At 42.7% G+C, this 24,975-nt stretch overlaps 1 protein-coding gene across 1 annotated transcript in view; it reads left to right on the top strand.

The window, feature by feature from the left end:
• The window catches only part of TUBGCP3 (tubulin gamma complex associated protein 3), a 134,264-nt gene that overhangs the window by 10,313 nt on the left and 98,976 nt on the right, over nt 1–24,975 (top strand). Inside the window, exons 2-4 of the mRNA XM_040336227.1 lie at nt 2,106–2,213; nt 6,049–6,116; nt 22,042–22,119. Coding sequence (XP_040192161.1) covers nt 2,106–2,213; nt 6,049–6,116; nt 22,042–22,119 — 254 coding nt within the window. The remainder of the gene's footprint in view (nt 1–2,105; nt 2,214–6,048; nt 6,117–22,041; nt 22,120–24,975) is intronic.

Below are 24,975 nucleotides of genomic sequence, written 5' to 3'. Positions count from 1 at the left end.
AGTTTCATTCACCGTAGTTGACATCAAGGTTTAATTGTTTCTGTTTGGCAAAGTGGTACACATTTCATAAATAATGTAGGAATGTGTACCATACAGTATATCTGTACTGTTAACATTATCAGAATAAAGACTGATCTGTGTTGCCTACATTGTTTTTAGCGGTAGTAAAGGAAATACAACCAAAATAGTGGGCAGCACAATGTTTTAGTGATCACCCCTTCTATCTTGCAGCGTTGGGGCTCTCAAATCCTGGTCAGGAACCTATCTGCGTGGAGTTTACAAGTGCACTTTGTACTTGCAGTTTGCACTTGTAGTGCAAAGTGGATTTGCCTTTAGTAAATAACCCCCACTGTGCCCTGTCAGCCTTGCCGGTTATCTGCTCTCCTTTCCTCACACAGAAACAGCATGTGAGGAAAGGAATGCCAATAACCTGGGCAACTCTGTTTACATGTGACCAGCTGTGATTGTGCACAGTTGATCACATGGGAAAGGGCCACTGTGATTGACCCTTTACTTAGATCTGTGATCAGCTGTATCCAAAGGACACAGTGGTCACAGAGGGTGTGCTGGAGGCACGGTTTTAGGAGGACGTACATAGACTCCCTCCCAGAACTGGAGAGCCAAGTTATAGTCGAAAGATGTGGAAGTGTTTAACCACTTGCCCACTGCGCACCTAAACCTCCTTCCTATCCAGACCAATTTTCAGCTTTCAGTGCTCTCACTTTTTGAATGACAATTACTCAGTCATCCAACACTGTACCCATATGAAATTTTTTTTTATTTGTATTTTTTGCACAAATAGAGATTTCTTTTGGTGGTATTTAATCGCCACTGTATTTTTCATTTTTTTTGTGTGCTATAAATGAAAAAAGAGTGAACCCCCCCCCCCTTTTTTTTATGCACTTTTAATTTCTGTTATAAAACTTTGCAGCTTAGTAATTTTTCTTCATAAATTTTGGCTAAAATTTATACTGTGACATTTTTTGGGGTTAAAAATAACCCAAATAAGTGCATATTATTTGGTCTTTGTGAACTTTATAAAGTCTACAAGCTATGGTGCCAATCATTGAAAATTTGATTGCATCTGATGTACTGATGGCCTATCTCATTTCTTGGGGACCCTAACAAGTCAGGACAGTGCATCCCCCACCCCCTTATGACCCCTTTTTGGAAAGTAGACAGTCCAAGGTATTTAGTAAGAGGCATGGTGAGTTTTTTGAAGTTGTCATTTTTTCCAACAATTCTTTGCCCCTCCCCCCCCCCCCCACAAAAATTTCATAACAAGTTATTTCTCACTGCATATGTATACCACAAATTACACTCCAAAATACATCCTACTACTCCTGAGTATGGTGATGCCACATGTGACTTTTTCACAGCCTGGCCACATACAGAGGCCCAACATGCAGGGAGCACCACCAGGCATTCTAGGGACATAAATTACACATATTCTTTCTAGACTACCTCTTACACGTTTTGAAGGCCATGGAGCACCAAGACAATGGAAACGCCCAAAAAAATACCCGATGGCTCCTGCTGCTATCAATCAAATCCTGTAAAGTGGGGGGAGTGGACAGGGTTGAGCTGTGTTGTATGTGTCTATGGACGTGCACAGCCCCGCTCATGAGCGAGTCTGCAGATGTGCCCCCCCCCCCCGCCATAGAAAGAGGCTTTGCTATGAGAGCACACAGAAGAGGAGCAGCCAAGAGTGCCGGTGGGGGACCCCAAAAAAGGAGGTGTGGCGTTGATCTGTGCAACAGTATTGTAGGTAATTATTACTTGCGTGTTTTTTTGTTTTTTTTTAAACTTTAAGCAGTTTGCCTTAACACAGATTAATTCCTTCTCTACTGATTGGCTGGAACGATTTTTTCTCTTTTTAAGCTGAATTCAGCCAGTAAAAAAAAAAAAATCTAGCCAAGGTGAGATAAAAAAAAAGCTCAAGTAAAAGGAAAGCGGATTTTTACAACTGCTATGTAAGGATTGCAAGAGAGATCTACCACCAGAAAAGTATCCATAAAGAACTTGGAAGTGACACTTTTGGTTCATTAAAATTATTTGTTGTTCAAAATATTAACATGTTTATCCTCTTGTACTTACTTTTCCAGCGGATGTAGCCCAGCAGTTCCAATATGCAGTACGTGTGATCGGCAGCAATTTTGCCCCAACCGTTGAAAGAGATGAGTTTCTTGTTGCTGAGAAAATTAAAAAAGAATGTAAGTATTTATAGTGGAAAATAATTAACACAGGGCATATGGGAACGACCATTGCTGAGACAATCTGAGGGTAAAAAGTCACCTGGTGCCTGATACTGTAGTTCCTGACCTCTCAGCAATGAATCTCACATGCTGGCCCTAATGCACCATACCGTTAAATGTAAAGGTTTCCAAAAGGGGGTTGTTTTCCTTTGTATAAAATGCATATCAATCCTATTGACTTCAATTGTGCAGTACACATAGAAGTTCAGAGGCTGCGGTTGTCCTGCTTTCCATTGTGCTGCGATTCTTTTGGACACAGCATGTCCTATTAAAGTGCCTTTTGAACTGCAAGCAAAGATCAAATTCAGGCTTTTTCTGCCAAATGCTGCTTCCATGACATCACAGCTTCATACCTCAAGATGGAAAAAGGCAGTGCTTGACTAGAATGCACTTGGACATAAACCCTACGTTGTGTAATTTCCTCTGATAAAAGAGCTTGTACACAGACTGGCAGCGTGTTCACTTTTGAATGCTGAAATTTCAGAAAACCTGCAAAGTGAAGTGATAAAAAAGGAGAGTGCTCCTACTGGCCTTTGATGCAGTATTAGAAGACTGCTGTCCACAGCCATGGTAAGCAGGAGTATATTGCATTACCTACAAAATGAAGCACAGAAACATAAAAGGAAAAATATGCAACACCAATGACCCAAAGCATCTTAAAGAAGTTTACATTTTTCATTAATAATAAATGGTAAAAAATTTCAGATTTTTCTTACCAAAAAGACATTGGCGCTGATCAAGTGGAAATGGTTGTACAGAAGACGATCGGTAGATGCACACAACCACAGTGACCATACAGGGTAGAGCTGCACGATTCTGGCAAAAATTAGAATCACAATTTTTTTTTTTGCTTGGAAGATAGATCACAATTCTCTCACGATTCTTGCAGCGTAACCTCATCTTTCACATTAAAACAAACAAAAGAAAATTGGATAATTTTACGGTTTTTATTTTTTATTCATTGAAGTGTATTTCCCAAAAAATTGCATTTGAAAGACCACTGGGAAAATACAGTGTGACATAAAATATTGCAGCAATTGCTATTTTATTCCCTAGGGTCTCTGCTAAAATATATATATAATGTTTGGGGGTTCCAATTAGTTTTATAGCAAAAAATATTGATTTTAACTTAAATGGGGTTGTAAAGGTTCGTTTTTTATTTTCTAAATAGGTTCCTTTTAAAGTGGTTGTAAACCCACTTTTTTTTTACTTCTGCCTACAGGTAAGCCTATAATAAGGCTTACCTGTAGGTATAAAGAATATCTCCTAAACCTGTACGGTTTAGGAGATATTCCCCCCGCAATGCGCCGCTGATTGCAGCGGCGCATGCGCAGGGGGCATCCTCGGCTGAAGGGCCGACCCATGCCGGAATGAAATCTCCCGCGCGCATGCGCGGGAGTGACGTCATCGCCGCTCCAGCCAATCACAGCGCTGGAGCGGCGATACCCGGAAGACACGCTCGGCTCGGCGTGGACCAGGTAAGTTCCGTACCTCGTTCCGAGGTAAGTATTTCATAATGAGCTAATATGCGGTGCATACTAGCTCATTATGGCTTTTGCCTTGCAGGTGTAAAAAAATAAATAAAATGTATATGCGGGTTTACAACCGCTTTAAGCTAGTGCATTGTTGGTTCACTTACATTTTCCTTCGATTTCCCTTCTAAATATTTTTTTTCTTTGTCTGAATTTCTCACTTCCTGTTCCTCCTCAGTAAGCTGGTCAGTAAGCTGTTCTGGCTGACTAACCACCGCTCGGATGATGGGGGCAAGTTTACTGAGGAGAAACAGGAAGTGAGAAATTCAGACAAAGGAAAACATTTTTTAGAAGGGAAATGGAAGGAAAAGGTAAGTGAACCAACAATGCACTAGCTTAAAGGAATCTATTTAGAAAATAAAAAACAAACCTTTACAACCCCTTTAACCACTTAAGCCTTTAGGCAGCTAAATGCCCAGGCCAGGTTTTGCGATTCGGCGCTGCGTCGCTTTAACAGACAATTGCGCGGTCGTGCGACGTGGCTCCCAAACAAAAGTGGCGTCCTTTTTTCCCAACAAATAGAGCTTTCTTTTGGTGGTATTTGATCACCTCTGCAGTTTTTATTTTTTGCGCTATAAACAAAAATAGAGCGACAATTTTGAAAAAAAAATCAATATTTTTTACTTTTTGCTATAATAAATATCCCCCAAAAACATATATAACATTTTTTTTTTTCCTCAGTTTAGGCCGATACGTATTCTTCTACCTATTTTTGGTAAAAAAATCGCAATAAGCGTTTATCGATTGGTTTGCGCAAAATTTATAGCGTTTACAAAATAGGGGATAGTTTTATTATATATATTTTTTTCTTTTTACTACTAATGGCGGCAATCAGCGATTTTTTTTTTTTTTTTTTTTTCCCGTGACTGCGACATTATGGCGGACACTTCGGACAATTTTGACACATTTTTGGGACCATTGTCATTTTCACAGCAAAAAATGCATTTAAATTACATTCTTTATTGTGAAAATGACAGTTGCAGTTTGGGAGTTAACCACAGGGGGCGCTGAAGGAGTTAGGGTTCACCTAGTGTGTGTTTACAACAGTAGGGGGGTGTGGCTGTAGGTCTGATGTCATTGAGCGAGTCTCCCTATAAAAGGGATCACTCGATCGATGCAGCCGCCACAGTGAAGCACGGGGAAGCCGTGTTTACATACGGCTCTCCCCGTTCTTCAGCTCCGGGGAGCGATCGCAAGGGGGCGGCTAGAAACTAATAGCCACGCCCTTGTCCCGGATCGCTCCCCGCGGGTTACCGACCGCCACATGTACCGGGGGAAGGCGGTACATGCGGCGGTCAGTAACCCTACCGACCCGTGGAAAGGCGGGGACGTACATGTACGCCCATATGCCTGTACGTGCCATTCTGTGGACGTATATGTACATGCGGCGGGCGTTAACCGGTTAAGAAAATGTGGTTAAACTTCCTGCATTTACACACAGACTTTGCTCTAAGAAGAAAGTTAGATACAATGTTTCATGTTGTTAAAAAAAACTTGGCAGACTGTCCAGACTTTGTTTACACACACATAAGTGTATCCCTTTGATCTAAACTTGGCAGACTGCCCAGACTTTTTCTTTTGACAGCTGAGTGAGCAGAAAAATTCTCTGCATTTGTTATATGAAAGAATCTGCAAACACTGCATTGGAGATCGTCGGGGGGGGGGTTAAATCGAGATCACAATTTTTTAACAATTAATTGTGCAGCTCTAATACATGGATCAAAATGTGTCCAGTCCCTGCTGAACCGGCCACATTTTTATCCATTTGTGGCCTGCTTTAGTCCATTGACACTTCCCCCAACTCTCCAACAGCTGGAAGAAGAAGAAGGTGTAGCATTACACCTGCAATCCACTGATAATTGGTGCAATGGTTTGCATGCTCCCTGAAGAAAAAAAAAAAAACTGCAAAGGAAACCAGTGCCCTTTTGATAGCAATAAAGTTTTAAAAAAAATAAAAAAAAGCTAAATTATTAAAATAAATAAAATTTACAGCTCTACACACAGCTGTACAGCTGCCCAAAACACGTTTACTAGAATGCAGAGGGTAAAATTTTTCACAAACTCTTGGCTGGTATAGCAGTTCGGATTCCATTTACATGCTGGCAATAATAGTTACATCTGCAGGAGCTAATAGGGTTAAAGTACTCAACAGACAATTGCAAAGCAGTTACGTGCAACTGCGATTGTAATATAAAAGCGATTTACCCAACTTTTTTATGTTCTGTAAAGGGCTGTTCAGTAATCGTTTTTCTTTTCTACAGTTGTGCGCCAGAGAAGAGAAGCAGATGGTGCTCTGTTTTCAGAGCTGCATAGGAAGCTCCAGTCACAAGTAAGTGCAGAATGTCACAAAAAAGGTACATTTACACACTGTGTAAATAAGCCACAGTAAGTGTGTGCGCGTTCTTGCATACTGTATGTGCGCAACATTTGATATGTTCTAGTCATCCTCTTAAAGTGGAGGTTCACCCGAAAAGTACATTTTTAGCCTTAGATTGATGCTCATTTTGTCAAGGGGAATCGGGTGTTTTTTTTTAAATCTAAGCAGTACTTACCGGTTTAGAGAGCGATCTTCTCCGCCGCTTCCGTGTATGGGCTGCGGGACTGGGCGTTCCTATTTGATTGACAGGCTTACGACGGTCGCATACATCACGTCACGATTTTCCAAAAGTAGCCGAATGTCGGTGCGCAGGCGCCGTATAGAGCCGCACCGACGTTCGGCTTCTTTCGCGATGACGCGATGTATGTGACCGTCGGAAGCCTGTCAATCAAATAGGAACGTCCAGTCCCGAAGACCATACCCGGAAGCGGCGGAAAAGATCGCTCTCTAAAACGGTAAGTACTGCTTAGATTTAAAAAAAACTACCCGATTCCCCTTGACAAAATGAGCCTCAATCTAATGTTAACATTTTTTTTTCGGGTGATCTCCCGCTTTAAGTGCCAACAAAGTTTACTTAAAATGAATAGAACACATACAGAGTACTGCTATTACCTTTTAAGAGCTAGAAAAGCCTTTTTCTTTTATCATACATTTATCAGACAGCTGCAGTGGGGGAGAAGACCCCTCCCTCATACTGGGAGGGTGTAGATTGGCCTTTTATGGAGGTAGGGGGTTTCCACTATGGACCATGTTACATGTTGCCCCCTGAATTTATATGTAGCATGGTGTTAAAGGTGGAGCTAGCCTGCCATCCCTGAATCCTAGCATGTTCTATAATTTACTTATCAGACCTCTTGACCTGAGTCTGTGGGAGAGATATCTTATTATATCCCTTTCCTTCTGTTCCCCGGCTTTGCACCCCATCCTCTTGCCCTATCTCTATTTCCTTTCCTCTCTGGACTTAACAGCTTATATACTGTATATACTCGAGTATAAGCCGACCCGAATATAAGCCGAGGCACCTAATTTTACCACTAAAAAAAAGGGAAAACTTATTGACTCGAGTATAAGCCTAGGATGTCCATCTGCATGCCTCACTGTGCCCATGACTAGACTGATGTTTAACATGGGAGTCTATGGAAGGGGTACCCGGCTTTGAAAAATCGGTGCTCCCCAGCCGTAGATCCCCCCCCCCCAGAAAAAAAAACTTTGCACACTTGTAGAGAAGAAATGGGGCTACATGTGTGCCAAGTTCAGGGTCCAGGGGACCTACGACCGGCCGGTACTGGGTCCCCAAAGTCACCAGAGAAATTAGCATTTAAGTCTATGAAAGGGGACTATGGAAGAGGTGCCCGGCTTTGAAAAATCGGTGCTCCCCGGCCCTAGATCCTCCAGACAACAAACTTTTTCACACTTGTAGAGGAAGAGTGGGGCTACATGTGTGCCAAGCTGGTGGTCCAGGGGACCTATGGACGGCCGGTTCCAGGTCCCCAAACTCTGGGCGATCAGGAGCAAAAGGGTGACTCGAGTATAAGCCAAGGGGGCATTTTCAGCACAAAAAAACGTGTTGAAAAACTCGGCTTATACTCGCGTATATACGGTTTATAGTGTGTGTGATTTATATCAGATTTTTGGGTACATTGAGACCATGAAACTTGCGTTTTTTTTTTGTAATTTATTTGTTTTTTGTATTTTGGAAATTGCAGATATGTTTGGCAGTGTTGATATTAAAATATATTTGGCAGGGTTTTTCTTTAAGTGACTCCCCTTTCTGCAACATTGTACTCCCAGGGGAGAAACATAATGATGCATTGATTGGGTGACGCACTTTAATGCACAGCTTGATTGCATTATTTAAAAAATTTCAGTGGAAGTTTTATAGCCTGTATCTTTCTGCTGTGTAAGTCTAATGGACTTTTCTTTTCTCTAGACATAGGAAGGGCATTTCTGCTATTATAAACGCGGTGGTTTTTGCTGTTATTTTAAACCATCAAAACCTTTTAGCATCCGTGATCATAGGAAACCTCTTGCAAGGGATAGATTTTTGTATTTGATTTTGAACATTACAGGCTCAATTCTTTAGTGACAGTTTATTTTTAGAGTAATTTTGTTTTGCTATGTTACTGATTTATTGAATACTCTTTTCACATTTGGAGATTTTTTAGTAGCTAGTGTTTTCTGGTTGAAGGTTAAGATGGTATTGATTATAGAAAGTGGCTAAAGTGGATATATAACTACTAGTTCCTCACATTTTTGCGTCGCTTATTTAATGGCATATTTTCTTATGATATGGACACAGCTGCAATTTTGATAGTAGTAGGTTTGTTTGTAGCACTAAAGTAAGAAAATAAAAATTCCCTAGATGTAACTGCACTACCTTGTGTGTGTGTGTGTGTGTTTGTATTCAATACAATTCAACAGAAATGTGTTTTGGATCAAAAGATCCTTTCTCAGGCTTACAGCGGTATTAAATGAAATAACAGCGTTGTTACAGCGCTCGGTTATCCACATATGATTCAATAAAAAAAAACGGGTCCGCATAGCGTAAGTGCGTTAAAACTGTATGTGTTTATTATTTAAAAAATGCTGAATCGTATTCTATAAAAAAGGGGGGCTCCAATGCCCCAACTCGTGTAAAAAAAACAGACCACACAGAGAGAAACCGGAAGTGACGTATTGCGTACCAAGTCACAACTTGCACGGTTCGTCATACGGCAGCCTCAGATGACGTCCGTATGACGAAATGCGTAAGGCAGGATTCAGCATTTTTTGAATAATAAACACATACAGTTTTAACGTACTTGTGCTATGCGCACCCGCTGTAACCATGCTGCGGAGGAGGAGAATATCTCGGCGAGTGGGATTCCAGGAGTTGGAATATAGTTCACTATACGTCTCTTATCCGTGGAAGGGTTAGGCTCTCTGGTGGAGTCCTGGTCGTTTAAGCGACGCCGTGGAGGAGTAGGACACCCCGGCCAGCGGTACATCAGGGGCAGAAGTACACGCTCTTTACCCCTGCAGGGGTAAGGCTTTTTGGTGGGTGCACATACAAGAGGGAAGCACAACAAAGTCACCCATTTCTTTTGCACATAAAGTTACAATAGATTGTCATCTCTTGGATTTTGCATACGTCACTTTGGGAATCATTTGGATTATGGACATTTGCTAATGATTTTTTTAATAATACAGATTTGGACGCTTTTTTTATACAGATTTTTTTTCTCGCTGCTTTTTGCTTGCATATTTTTTTTGATATGTCTATTTACACCATATTATAGTATTAATCACATAGTGTTTTCTAATACACTAAACACTTAACCACCTTTGTATCTATGAGAATCGGGCGGATTAGTGACTTGGTTATAGAGCAGCGCCACTTTCCCTTTCTTTGAATTTTTTAGGGACGTGTGTCTCATAGATACAAACACACACATCCCTGTTCTGTTCTGAGAGGAGATGCAGGTCGTGAGTTCCTATAAGCTGGGAACCATGATCTGTCATCTCCTATAGCAGGGTTTGACAAATTTGCTTGGAATCTAGGAGCCAGCTAAAAAAGTTAGGAGCCAAAAAACGCACCCCGTCCCGACGAGCTTGCGCGCAGAAGCGAACACATACATGAGCAGCGCCCGCATATGTAAACGGTGTTCAAACCACACATGTGAGGTATTGCCGCGATTGGAAGAGCGAGAGCAATAATTCTAGCCCTAGGCCTCTGTAACTCAAAACATGCAACCTGTAGATTTTTTTAAACGTCGCCTATGAAGATTTTAAAGGGTAAAAGTTTGTCGGCATTCCACGAGCGGACGCAATTTTGAAGCGTGACATGTTGGGTATGAATTTACTCTGCGTAACATTATCTTTCATAATATTAAAAACCATGGGGATAACTTTACTGTTGTCTTATTTTTTAATAAAAAAAAGTAATTTTTTCCCAAAAAAGTGCGCTTGTAAGACTGCTGCGCAAATACGGCGTGACAGAAAGTATTGCAACGATCGCCATTTTATTCTCTAGGGTGTTAGGATAAAAAATATATATAATGTTTGGGGGTTCTAATTAGAGGGAAGAAGATGGCAGTGAAAATAGTGAAAAATGACATTAGAATTGCTGTTTAAAGGGGTTGTAAAGGTAAAAGTTTTTTTACCTTAATGCATCCTATGCATTAAGGTAAAAAAAACATCTGACAGCACTGTCCCCCCCCACCCCCGAGCCCCCGTTTTACTTACCTCGACGTTTGAAAGTCCCGGGCGCATGCTTGTCATCTTGTTCGGTTTCCAGCCTGGCCGTTGATTGGCTAGGCTGGGCGGATTGATAGCAGCGCAGCCAATGGCTGGTGCTGCTGTCAATCACAGCGGATGACGCGGTGCGCCGGGGGGCGGGGCCGAGTGATACAGTCGTGGCTATGGCCGCCGATGTATCACAGGAGCGCGCTTGCAAAAGCTTTCCACCATGCGAGGGATCCGGGTCACTCTGTGCAAAACGAACTGCACAGCGGAGGTAAGTATAACATGTTTGTTATTTAAAAAAAAAATATTATATTATTTTAAAAAAAAAGTTTTGCCTTTAGTGTCCCTTTAACTTGTAATGCTTAACTTGTTATACCAACGGCCACCACCAGATGGCGCCAGCTCACACAAAAAAAAAAAAATAATAAAAATCCCTTAAATCTATCCCCTATTTTGTAGATGCTACAACTTTTTCAATATACGCTTATTATGATTTTTATTACCAAAAATATGTATAAGAATACATATCGGCCTAAACTGGAAAAAACATTTTTAATTTTTTTTTTTTTTAAATGGGGATATTTATTATAGCAAAAGGTACAAAATATTGTGTTTCTTTCAAAATTGTCGCAATTTTTTTATATATAGCACAAAAAAAAAAAATAAAGCTCTGTTTGTAGGGGGGAAAAAGGACGTTAATTTGGTTTGTGTATAACGTCACACGACCGATCGGTTAAAGCTATGCAGTGCCGTATCGCAAAAAATGGCCCGTTCAGTGAGCAGCCAAATCTGAAGTGATTAAAAATTACCTTGCATTTAAATGGTAATTATTTATGGGATAGAATAGAGAAAGGGATCGGGAGCACAGAATAGTCAATATGACTTGATACCTTTTATGCCCTGGTGTATAGGGGGGTAGGGATTGGGGGCAGAATCGAGGGACACTAGGAATTTGAGTAGAAAGAGGTGGGTCTTCATGAATGGAAGTAGCAGAGCAGACCCAATTTCTTTATAAACAAGGTATATGCAAAAGGGGGAGTGAGTAAACTGAGTTTTTTTTTTTTCTTTTCCTTCTCTCTTCCTTTTTTTTCAACTGCCTCTGAACACATTCAATGTTATCCTATGTGTCCATGCACACAGTCTCGTTTATTGCTGTTTTTAGGCAGTTGCGTTTAACCTCGTTATTCCAGAAGCCAAAAAAAATGGGTTCAGACGCAAAAGTTTTCCACGTTTCAGATGCAAAACGCGGCACCAGCGTTTTTTCGCGATTTCGTTTGTAAGCGTTTTTAAAGGGAGTTATTTTTTTACATTAGAAATCTCAAAAATGATGGCAAATGATGAAGAACCAAAAAAAAATAATAAAAAAAATGTAATTGCTTGCATTGCATTGTGGACAATCCACAACTTGGCAGGTGACGTGGCAAGTGGACAATTCACAACTTGTGGCAGGTGATGTGACCAGGTGACGTGGCAAGTGGACATTCCACAACTTGTGGTCAGGTGACATGGCAAGTGGACAGCTTGTGGCCAGGTGACATGGCAGGTGATGTGGCAGGTGATGTGGCCAGTGAACAATCCACAACTTGTGGCAGGTGACATGGCAAGTGGACAGCTTGTGGCCAGGTGACGTGGCAGGTGATGTGGCCAGTGGACAATCCAAAACTTGTGGCAGGTGACGTGGCCAGGTGACGTGGCAAGTGGACAATTCACAACTTGTGGCCAGGTGACGTGCCAGGTGATGTGAACAGGTGAAGTGGCCAGGTGACGTTGCAAGTGGACAATCCACAACTTGTGGCCAGGTGACGTGGCAGGTGATGTGGCCAGTGAACAATCCACAACTTGTGGCAGGTGATGTGGCCAGGTGACGTGGACAATCCACAACTTGTGGCAGGTGACGTGGCAAGTGAACAATCCACAACTTGTGGCAGGTGATGTGGCCAGGTGACGTGGCCAGTGGACAATTCACAACTTGTGGCCAGGTGATGTGAACAGGTGAAGTGGCAAGGTGACGTTGCAAGTGGCCAATCCACAACTTGTGGCAGGTGACGTGGCCAGTGGATAATCCACAACTTGTGGCAGATGACGTGGCCAGGTGACATGGCAAGTGGACAATCTACAACTTGTGGCAGGTCACGTGGCCAGGTGACATGGCAAGTGGACAATCTACAACTTGTGGCAGGTGACGTGGCAAGTGGACAATCCACAACTTGTGGCCAGTTGACGTGGCAGGTGACTTGGCCAGTGGACAATCCACAACTTGTGGCCAGTGGACAATTCAAAACTTGTGGCAAGTGACACGCAAAATACAAGTACACTGCTGCTCTCTCAGCTGCTACTCACTCTGGTCTCACAAAATGGCTGACGTGGCAGGTGATGTGGTCACTTCCGCGAAAACATGGCATTAACCCAGGTTATGCCATTGTGAAAAACTGCACTTTCAGTGCGCCTGTGCCGTAGTCTACGGCGCGTGTAATTAATGTAAATATCTCCTAAACCGTGCAGGTTTAGGAGATATTTATTGCATCTACAGGTAAGCCTTAATCTAGGCTTACCTCTAGGTGCAAGTTTTGTGGTTGAGTTTACAACCACTTTAAGGTTTGGTAAACTATAATTTGTTTTTGCATTTAATACTGCTCCAAATGTATGACATTTGGTACACAATACTGTATATATATCTGTGTAAAGTATCAATTAGATTTGATATTTGACTATTATACTGAAAGTAATTGGAGCAATGTGTCTTGAAAAAGTATTCATACCCCTTGAAATTTTCCAAATTTTGTCATGTTACAACCAAAAACGTAAATGTATTTTATGTGATAGACCAACACAAAGTGGCACATAATTGTGAAGTGGAAGGGAAATGATAAAGGTTTTTCAACATTTCTTACAAATAAATATGTGAAAAGTGTTGCATGCATTTGTATTCGGCCCCCCTGAGTCAATACTTTGTAGAACCACCTTTCACTGCCATTACCTTTTTGGGGATGTCTCCACCAGATTTGTACATCTAGAGAGTGACATCTTTGCCCATTATTCTTTGCAAAATAGCTCAAGCTCTGTCAGATTGGATGGAGACCGTCTGTGAACAGCAATTTTCAAGTCTAGCCACAGATTCTCAATTGGATTTAGGTCTGGAATTTGACTTGGCCATTATAACACATGAATATGCTTTGACCAAAACCAGGGATCTCCAAACTATGTCCCTCCAGCTGTTGCGTTACTACACGTCCCGTGAGGCATTGTAAAACCCTTACATTAAGACCCCTTTCACACTGAAGTGTTTTTCCATTGTTTTAGCTTTAAAAATAGCGCTATTAAAACGCTCTCCATGCATCTCAATGGATCCTTTCACACTGAGTACTGCAAGCAGCTTTTGGGCGCTGAAAAAAACCGCTCCAAAAACGCCCCTCTCCATTGAAATGAATTGAAAGCGCTGTAAAAACCGCCTTACCCTTTCACACTGAGGAGTTGCACTGGTGGGGCGTTGAGAAAAGTCCTGCAAGCAGCATCTTTGGAGCAGCTTTTGGGTTTAAAGAAAAAAACGCTCCAAAAAACGCCCCTCTCCATTGAAATGAATTTAAGCGCTGTAAAAACGCCTTACCCTTTCACACTGAGGCACTGCAAAAATGCCCTAAAACGTTAGGGTCTTAGCGGTGCTTTACCAGCACATTGGGATTGCAGATGAGGCTTCGCTTGAAAAACGCCCCAGTGTGAAAGGGGCCTAACAGACTCGACTAGGCATGATGGGAATTGTAGTTCCTGAAGGGCCATCGTTTGGAGACCCCTGATCTAGACCATTCCATTGTAGCTATTTTGCAGACTCTAACAGGTTTTCATCTAAGATTGCCCTGTATTTGGCGCCATCCATCTTCCCATTAACTCTGACCAGCTTCCCTGGGTTAATGGTATGTGTTCAGGGTGATGTGCAGTGTTAGTTTTCCACCACACATAGTGTTTTGCTTTTAGGCCAAAAAGTTAAATGTTGCTCTCATCTGACCAGAGCACCTTCTTCCACATGTTTGCTGACCACCTCACGTGGCTTCTCGCAAACAATTGCTTTCTTCTTGCCACTCTTCCATAAAGACCAGATTTGTGGAGAGCACAACTAATAGTTGTCCTGTGGACGGATTCTCCCACCTGAGCTGTGGATCTCTGCAGCTCCTCCCAGAGTTTTTTTTATAATCAAACCCTGCTTTAAACGTCCTTGGCCTTCTTGATGTTTTTTTTGTTCACTAAGAGCCGGTTCACACTAGGGCGACACGACTTCCAGCACGACTTTCAGAGGCGACTCCGACACGACTTGAGCATGAACCACAGGGCGATCTGGGGCGATTTACAACACAACTTGAAGTCGTCTCCAGGACAGGAGACTTTCCAGTGGCCAATAAAACAACAATCAGCTCTGGGAGAGGGAGGGGGAGGGAGAGATTTGCCTGAGAAATGTATGTTATCTTCCTGGAAAGTAGCTTCAGATAAGACAGTGATCCGACTTCTGAGGCGACTTCCATTGAAATCAATGGGTACAAATCGCCTACAAGTCGGATTGAAGTAGTACAGGAACCTTTTCTGAAGTCGGATCGCCTTGAGTCGTGTGTATTAACACAGCTCCCATTCACTTCCATTGTTTTTCTCTACAGCGCGACTTGGGACGACTTGAGGCGACATGAAGTCGGATCGCAAATCGCCCCAGTGTGAACCGGCTCTAAGGTTCTCTAACAAACCTCTGAGAGCTTCCCAGAACAGCTGTATTTACACTGAGATTAAATTGCACACAGGTGGACTCGATTTACTAATTAGGTGACTTCTTAAGGCAATTGGTTCCACTAGATTTTAGTTATGGGGTATCCAGAGTAAAGGGGGCTGAATACAAATGCATGCCAAACTTTTCGGATATTAAAACAATTAAAAAAAATTAAAAACCATTTATAATTTTGCTTCCAATTATGTGCCACTTAGGCCCCTTTCACACTGACACTTTTTCAGGCGGTTTATCGCTAAAAATAGCGCTGCTATACCGCCTGAAAAAATCGTGCCCTGCAGTCTTCAGTGTGACCCGAAGCCTTCAGCCTGAAGGCTTTCACATTGAATTGGTGCGCTAGCAGGACCGCTCCAAAAGTCCTGCTAGCCGCATCTTTGGAGTGGTATAGGAGTGGGGTGTTTACCGCTCCTATACTGCTCCTTCCCATTGAAACCAATAGGAAACCGCGGTAATACGCCTCTGCAGAGGCGCATTGCCGGCGGTATTAACCCTTTTTCGGCCGCTAGCGGGGGTTAAAACCACACCGCTAGCGGCCGAATATTGCGGTAAATACGACGGTATAGCGCCACCGCACCTCCACTGCCCCGTGTGAAAGGGGCCTTAGTGTTGGTCTATCAGTTAAATCCCTATAAAATACATTTACATTTTTGGTTTTAACATGACCAAATGTGGAAACGAGGTAAGAATACTTTTTTAAGGCACTGCATATTGTGAGGGGTAAGCTCGGTAGCGGGGTGTGTGACCCCTTGGATGGGTTCACCACACACTGAATTTATAAAGACTGGCAGTCGAAGACGGTTGAAAACAAAGTTTTTGGTTTATTTTTCCATCTTGCTGGAAAACAATTGCAAGCATCCAAACAGCATAAACAAAATCAAACATAAAATAACTCCTAGCCACTTTGGGCGTCTACCTTCCACACAAGAACCTATCTATGAAGTTTAACACAGCCTACTGCTGGGTAGACAGTGCTGGTCATACAGCACAAAACAATAGTCTTTTAATTTTGTTTCACACAGAAAAAAATCAATCCTCTCCTCACCTCCACAGAAGACCTTCTGGCACTGCTCTCCTACTCACACAGCCTTAGGAGTGATGCAGCTCATTAGTGGTAATCCTTTGGACTTCTTATATAGGCCTTAATTGCCTCACTCTGAACAGCTGGAGTCTTTCAACGCCCTTAGACCTTGTCTGGCTATTTCTCGCAGCCGACGATTACACAATGATTATTGTATTGTCTAAGCAAGGCAGAAATGTATGTCCCGTTTGTGACAACACCCACAGATTTACCTGACTTCCTGTCACAATATACAAGTCACCTGGGATAAACCAGTATATTGCAATGTAGTTTTAGTACTAGATGGCTGATCTTTCAGGAAAAAGTAACAAAGATAAAAGATTCACACATAAATGTATCTACTCCATAAATTTAGAAGGTTTCAGCAAATGAAGCTCTAAAAATACAGAGGAGTGCTCTTTCATAAGGAATGAGAACAGTGTACCAGCATGTTCTCATTTCTTCTTTAATGTTAACAGAAAAGAACAAACTATTGCTCTGGCATATTAAAATCTTGTGCAGTAAGCATATAGGCATCAGATTACTGACTCCGTACTCCACTGCTTGTAGTGCTCTGCAGTAAAATCAAGCAAGGTTTAAAGCCTTTGATCCAGTCCTTTAAATTGTTATATGTGGTGGACGTCAGATGACTCCACCGCTGTGCAAATTGAAGGGATGTGTAAATGTGGAGTCTATGAAAAAAATATATACTTGCTGAACCTTATCCGTCTGCAAGAGAAGGCTTCCATGGAGGTTGTGAGAAGTTGTAGATTTAAATATCTATGTGGTTTGAACACCGTTTTCATATGCGGGCGCTACTCACGTATGCGCTTGCTTCTGCGCGCGAGTTCGTCGGGACGGGGCGCTTTAAAAAAAAAAATTTTTTTGTTTTCTTATTTATTTTATTAATTTTTACGCTGTTTAAAAAAAAAAAAAACGGGTCACTTTTATTCCTATTACAAGGAATGTAAACATCCCTTGTAATAGAAAAAAGCATGACAGGTCCTCTTAAATATGAGATCTGGTGTCAAAAAGACCTCAGATATCATATTTAGACTAAAATGCAAAAAAAAAAAAAAAAATGTGATTTGAAAAAAATGACAACAGTAAAATGTGCCTTTTAAGAAGCATGGGCGAAAGTGAAGTTTTGATGTCGCTTCCGCCCTGCTATGCTATGGAGACGGGTGGGGGCCATCTTGCCCTCACTTGCATCCACGACAAGCAGGAGACAGAACCCGATCGCCTCCGCGGATGCCGACGGCTCCGGTAAGCGGTGGAGAGAGCGGCGGGGGGGCCCCCTCTCCTGCTGCCGATAACGGTGATCTTGCAGCGAATCCGCCATGCAGACCACCATTATCGTTTAAAGGACCTGCGCGTCAAGAGATGGATATCTCGGTTGTGGCAGCAGCTGCTTCCATTACCGAGATATCCCTCTTCAAAATGAGGACGTATATAGTCGTGCACGGGTCCTTAAGTGGTTAAACCAGTTTAGACTTGGTTTTGTAAAACTGGGATATTTTTACTGTATAAAGAATGATGTAAAGGTGTTATTATACACATGCATTGTTATTTTAACCACTTAAGGACCGCCTAACGCCGATATACGTTGGCAGAATGGCACGGCTGGGCACAATCACGTACCTGTACGTGATTGTTAAATGCCTAGTCGCGGGCGTGCGCCCGCGACCCGGTCCGAAGCTCTGTGACTGCGGCCGCGGGACCCTAATCCCGCAATCGGTCCCAGGAGCTGAAGAACGGGGAGAGCTGTGTGTAAACACAGCTTTCCCGTTCTTCACTGTGGCGCCGTCATCGATCGTGTGTTCCCTAATATAGGGACACACAATCAATGACATCAGACCTACAGCCACACCCCCCTACAGTTATAAATACAGATGAGGTCACACTTAACCCCTTTAGCGCCCCCTTGTGGTTAACTCCCAAACTGCAATTGTCATTTTCACAGTAAACAAAGCATTTTTAATGCATTTTTTGCTGTGAAAATGACAATGGTCCCAAAAATTTGTCAAAATTGTCCGAAGTGTCCGCCATAATGTCGTAGTCACGAAAAAAGATCGCTGCCATTAGTAGTAGGAAAAAAAATAATAATAATAAAAATGCAATAAAACTATCCCCTTTTTTGTAAACGCTATAAATTTTGCGCAAACCAATCGATAAACGCTTATTGCGATTTTTTTTTTTTTTTTACCAAAAATAGGTAGAAGAATACGTATCGGCCTAAACTGAGGAAAAAAAACGTTTTTTTTATATATTTTTGAGGGATATTTATTATTACCTGCATTTTGGTCTGGGTCTTAAGTGGTTAAACAATGATTTAATAGGAGGAGAGATGTAGTGTAACCAACCAGTGTGAACAGTCTAGGTATGTCCAGCCCCTGGAATGTGCATGTACATAGTTAGTTTAGTTGAAAAAATACACAAGTCCATCCAGTTCAACCAATGGATGTATTGGATAAAAACAGCAAAACTGTAAGCATTTGCAATAATATTTTGCTAAAGCTTACGACCTAATAGTATCCTGGCGAAGCTTTCAACGTAATAAATCCTGATATAGCTTACGACATAATAGTATCCCGACGAAGCTTATGATATAATGGCATCCTGACAAAGCTTTTAATGCAATAGTATCCTGATAATGCTTATGATGTAAAAGTATCCTGATGATGCTTACAACATAGTATTATCCGGACGGAGCTTACGACGCAATAGTATGCTGGCGAAGCTTACGACGCAATAGTATCCTGGCGAGGCTTACGACGCAATAGTATGCCGGCGAAGCTTGCGACGTAAAAGTATCCCTGCGAAGCTTATGACGATGTGATTCCTGTGAATGATTCCTACTTATCCACCTTACCAACCACTCAGTGCCTGCCAACCCTCTCTGCCAATCCCTCTACTTGCTTCCGATTGCCCAACAAATAGGATTCAAAATGTTAATAACATACAAAGCCATATACAACGCTTCCCAAAGTTACATCACCAAGCTTGTCTCAGTATATCACCCAAACTGTCCTCTCCGCTCCTCCCAAGACATCCTGCCCCCTAGATTCCTTGTCCCTTCCTCCCATGATGCTCATCTCCAGGACAGCTTTAGAGCCGCTCCCATCCTCTGGAACTCTCTACCTCAATTTGTCCGGCTGTCTCCTACTCTGTCCACCTTTTAGCTAATTCCTGAAAAGTCATCTCTTCAGGGAAGCCTATTCTGCCTTCAGCTAACAACTGACTCTTTTATTTCTCCCATCAGTTCTTCCCTCACAGTTATTACCTTTTTTGTTCCAGTTTTCCCTCCCTATTAGATTGTAAGCTCTCAGGAGCAAGGCCCTCCTAACCATCTTGTATTGAATTGTATTGTTGCTGTACTGTCTCTCTTTATATTGTAAAGCTCTGCACAAGCTGTTGGCGCTATATAAATCATGTATAATAATAATAAAGTTTGCAAAGTCTGGTTCACAACAAGGAAAGATACAGACCAAGGTTTCTCCCTTGTTGTCCAGATAAGTACAGCAGTAAACAATTGAACTGTCTTGCCAGGTGTTGCTGCTTGGCCTTGATAAAAGAAGGGATGCTGTTCTATTTACAGAACACTTGTGAAGGTTCTGATGTAATCCAGATAAGCACAGCAGCACTGATTGTATTCTTGAACTGAATTGCTAAGTACCCTGACATTATTTGCATGGAAAAATAATTTACTTTATTGTGTTCACAGACCATGTGGACATAGTGTGTTGGGTGCTGGTTGCACACTTGTTAAACATTGAGTTTGTCTAGAATGCAACAGTATAGCACAGAAGGTTTGCTGCATGTACAGTAAGAAAATAAGTCCAGGATATAAATAATTTAAATGGTCCATGTCTGCGGTTTTATGTGTGCTTTAGATATCCATTCTGTGGCATAATGTCATATGCTACAGGACAAATGATTCATAGACACAAAGACAGGGAGGCATGTCTGTATAATTGGAGCATATACAATCATCAGTGAAAAGAAATGTGATGCATTCATTCACCACCTTGGTAGCATACAGATTAAAGTGTTTGTTAACCCCCAAAAAAAGAAAATTTATCCTGTTCCCTTAAAGCATGTTGTACAGCACAGCACAGTGCCTGTGCTGTGTCATTTGGCCACCTGTAATAACTGTCTGTCTGATCCTGCCTGGCTATACCCTTCCCTCTGTACGCTGACCACGATATATCAGGGCTGCTGGGCCCTGACACCATGGTCTGAGTACATGCCTTTGTCATCCGCAGCCATATTTTGCTGTGTCTCCCTCTGTCATCCTCCTCTTCCCTCCCTGCCTGTCACCCCCCCCCCCCCCCGATCCCCCTTTCCTGCACTAAAAATAACTGTTTTTTTCTTCTATATTTCCCTCTGATATAGTAATATACAGTAAGCTCCCCAGTGGATGTCATTTATAAAAATATGCTGTATAATGGCTTACTTTAGAGCGCCGGTCGGTGCTCACGTGACTGCCCGCCGGTCTTCTCCTCGGCTGAGGTCAGCGTGGGTTTCCCAGCACCTCCTCCTGCAGCTATCACATCGAGAGAGTAGACCAGCGGACAGTCAGCTGAGTGCCCAACGGCGCTCTGAAGTGAGCCATTATACTGCATATTTTTATAAATTGCATCCACTTGAGAACTCATTGTTATATATCAGAGGGAGCTAATAGAAGGAAAAAATATTGGCTTCTCAAACACTTTAAAGGGATAAGTTGGTGCTTGTAATGTTTCTGAATATACTCATGTATGGTGTAATAAAAATAAATATAAGGCTACATGCCCACGGACGTTTTAAAAAACGGGCTGTAAAGCTAGTCCAGATGCCAGGAAAAACGCAGCGTTAAAAGCTAAAAAAAAAATCATTTAATGCATGTTTAGCCGCGCTGGCTTTCAGACGTGTTTCTCTGTCTCTATTCAAAACTAATGGTTCCCTATGGGCGCCAATTGATTTGAATAGAAGTCGCACCAGAATTTGGATCAAGATGATCCGACTTGTGTGCTGACGTCACACTGTTTTCATGCAGAAAGTGAAAATAACAGTAAATAGCCAATAAATGACGTAGTTACTACGTCATACTACTACTGTCCCTTTCCCCCTCTCTCCATCTTGAAACCATCTCTCACATCAGCCGGCAGCAGAGGAGAGGAGGGAAGGCAGAAGGGGGACATGGGGAGCACACGGGGTGCTGGGCAGCCAAAAGAGGAAGAACAGGGACACTTACGGCACTTACTGGTACCTATCCATTTCCTCCTGCAGCCGGTGATTGCTGGTGGGAGGGAGAGGAAGAGAGACCGCTTTCAGCATCTGCAGGAGTAAAGTGGATCAGTACCAGTAAATGCTACCCCTCCTGTCCAAGTTCTGGGGTCAGCAAGGAAGAATCACGGTCTACTCGTCGCCTATCCTTGATCAACAGGTTGCTGACCTCTGAACTATTGTGTTTCTGTACAATGGTCATGGGGTGCAAGAGGCTTATGAGCAACATATTTAAAAGGCTTTCTCATAAGTCAAAATTCAGGGATTCTAAGAGTGCCACATAAGCTTGAGATAAACTACTGTACTTGATTTTGCTGATGAGTGCACTTTATCTTTATCTTTTATTAAAATGTAATGGGTTTTTAAGGCACAAAATTTGAGGTGCGCCTTATTCTCTGCTTTTATGTTTTTTGTGCATAAATAGCTTGTTTTAAAGCCTTTTTACTGTTAAAAATATGTACTGATGTCCACATTCTAGACACAAGTGCACTACATTGGGTCATCTGCATTTATTTCTGACATTCACAGTCAATTAACAAACATTTTCTCTTGTACTGTTGTTTTAGGGAGTGGTGAAAAACAGATGGGCAATTCTCTATCTTTTGCTTAGCCTTAGTGAAGATCCACGTAAACAACCAAACAAGGTAAGCATAGATAAGCGTGCTTTTCAATATATTGTGTTACTTTTACCTTGAGCAGCACAATGGTGACCTCTCTGAACTTCTAGTAATTAGCAGTCAGAGGCAGCAGTGCCTTCGATCTCGCACCACAGATATTCCGCTATGAGACTGCCTAGGCACCTTTACATAGCAGGAAGTGCACTGCTATTTTTCATGACCACTTAAAAATGAAATACATTTTTTAGGGTACTGCTTGGGCACGATTTACATTTCTAAATGTTTTCTATAACATCAAATGTTTTCAAAATAATGAATTACACCTTCATCCACGGAAAACCGTCATGGGGGCCCCCCAAAATCCATACCAGACCCTTATCTGAGCATGCAGCCCGGCAAAAGATAGTTTACTGTCAAGGATGACACCCAGGGAAGGGAAAGCTGTCGTTTATCAGTATTAACTGAAAAACCTTTAAGATTTGTCAGGGCGGATTGCGTACCAATAAGGAGAACCTCAGTTTTAGCATTGTTTAATGTGAGAGGGTTGGTAGAAATCTAATAATAATAGTGCAGCGCAAAACAAACAATTTTAAACTATACATACAGAAAGTTAAAACATATGATATATGATATATAATTCGAGATTTTCCTAGCTTGTGACGGAAAATATTAATTATATGAAGACAGGAGGCGAGTATCTTTATGCATTAATCCTTCTTTATTAATGCCCATAGCAGAAAAAATTCAATATTCCATTTAAATGTAAGTGAAAAAACAGAGAAACTGTACGGACTACAACTCCCAGCAGTCCTAGGGCCAGTAGCCACTCCCATTCTGTAGCCCCTATATAAGTCCTGTCCCATCTTGCATCTTCCTCTTCTTTATGCGAATCCTAAACCTACAGGAACCAGGAACATCCCTTGAACGGTCGTCTAATCACCGGATTCTTCGGCCAGCCGGTCCGATATCTCAGTCTCAGGAGACAACTGGGGTAAACTGTAACACGTCCCAACGGGGACTAACCAGCGAAACGTTTTTGGTTAACAGGTCATCCGATCCCAGGAAAACTCTTCACGACCGACAGGTCGTCAGCACACATGGATTGTGATAATGGTCAATAACCTGGAAGAGAAATTAGAACCGTGACAGGGTTGGGTAGGGAGGGAAGATACTCGCCTCCTGTCTTCATATAATTAATATTTTCCGTCACAAGCTAGGAAAATCTCGAATTATATATCAGACAGGAGGCTCATATCTTTATGCAAGTTCAAAGCTTTAACGGTATGTACATTACTATGACTAAAAGCAATATATATGTATATACAAATCCTATGTATATGTGTAACAAAACCAATCATAAGACGGACATGGAGATATGGTCCTCCGGTCTAAAGTAGAATTGACGGAAGGTGGTCTCAGAAGACCAGTCGGCCGCCAAAAGGAGGTCTGCCAGAGAACCCCCCGTCGAAACCACCTTGGTAGCCATAGCTCCCCTGGAAGAATGTGCTCCAAACAGGGCTATGTCTATGCCCGCCATCTCCATGACTGATCTAACCCAACGCGCTAGAGTGGCGGAGGTGACCGGATGGTGAGGTTTGACATATGACAGTAGAAGCTGTGAGAAAACAGGAGAGCGTATGGCAACAGTATATGCTTCGTAGGCCTGCAGGCATTTAACCACACAGAGTCGCGGGTGCGCCGGGAAGTAAGGGTAAAATACTGACTGAAGGTTAGTCTTGGTCCTACGGACCACCGAGAATTTAACCCCTTGCGGCGAAAACTGACGCCTGGAAATGTCCAACGCTCTAACGTCGGAGACTCGTTTGATCGAAACCAGGCACAGAAGGACTGTTAGTTTATAAGACAGAAGCCTGAGAGGCAACGCCTCGTTGTCACCCCATCTAGAGAACAAGTCGAGAACCTTGGAGACATCCCAGGTGGATTGGTATTTAGGGCGTGGGGGTCGTTTGAATTTGATGCCCCGCATCAGTCTACATATCAAGGGGTGTTTGCCGACCGGTAGAGAGTCTACCGGGTAGTGGTAAGCCGAAATGGCTGATCTGTATACATTTATGGAGCTGTATGCTTTACCAGACTCGAAGGAATCCGCCAAGTAATTGACTATGACAGTTACAGGGGCTTGTACGGGATCAACCTGTCGTTGATCACACCAACGCACCCAGAGTCCCCAGGCTGATCGATATGCCGATCGAGTCCCGGGGGCCCAGGCCAGGGCGAGGAGGTCTCTAGCTGACTTAGAAAGGTCGCTGTCTGGGTCTGGCACCCCGAGACCAACCATGCCAGGAGAGTCAGCGTGCCGTCCGCTACCATAGGGTGAATGCCCTTGGTCGGATGGGAGAGGATGTGTGGAAAGTGAGGCAAGAGCCTGGGATGGTCTATGACCATCTCTAGCAGGAGGGGAAACCACGGCTGTGTCGGCCACCAAGGAGTGATCAGCACAACCGTCGCCTTCTGGTTTGCTATATGTAGCAACGCTCTGGGGATCATCGCGAATGGGGGAAACGCGTAATGTGTCTCCCCCGTCCAGGAGTGACGGAAAGCGTCCACTGCTGAGGCCCTCGGGTCCGGTCTCCAGCTGAAGAATCGAGGCAGCTGATGATTGAGGCGAGAGGCGAAAAGATCTATGCCTAAGGGGCCCCAAAGTTGGTTCAGTTGTATGAAGACTGAGCGGGCCAGACGCCAGTCGCTGGAGTCGGTAAGGTAACGGGAATTCCAATCTGCTATAGTGTTGGAAGAACCCGGGATGTATTCTGCCATAGGGATGATATTGCGGGACAGGCAGAAGTGCCAAAAATCTTTGGCAATATCCGCTAGAATTTTGGATCTGGTGCCCCCTAATCGGTTGATGTATTGCACCGCTGC

The sequence above is a fragment of the Rana temporaria genome, chromosome 2 (assembly GCF_905171775.1).
Source record: "Rana temporaria chromosome 2, aRanTem1.1, whole genome shotgun sequence".
NCBI lineage: Eukaryota > Metazoa > Chordata > Amphibia > Anura > Ranidae > Rana > Rana temporaria.
Note: the sequence above shows the minus strand (reverse complement) of the source record. Positions and strands in the feature narration are given on the sequence as shown.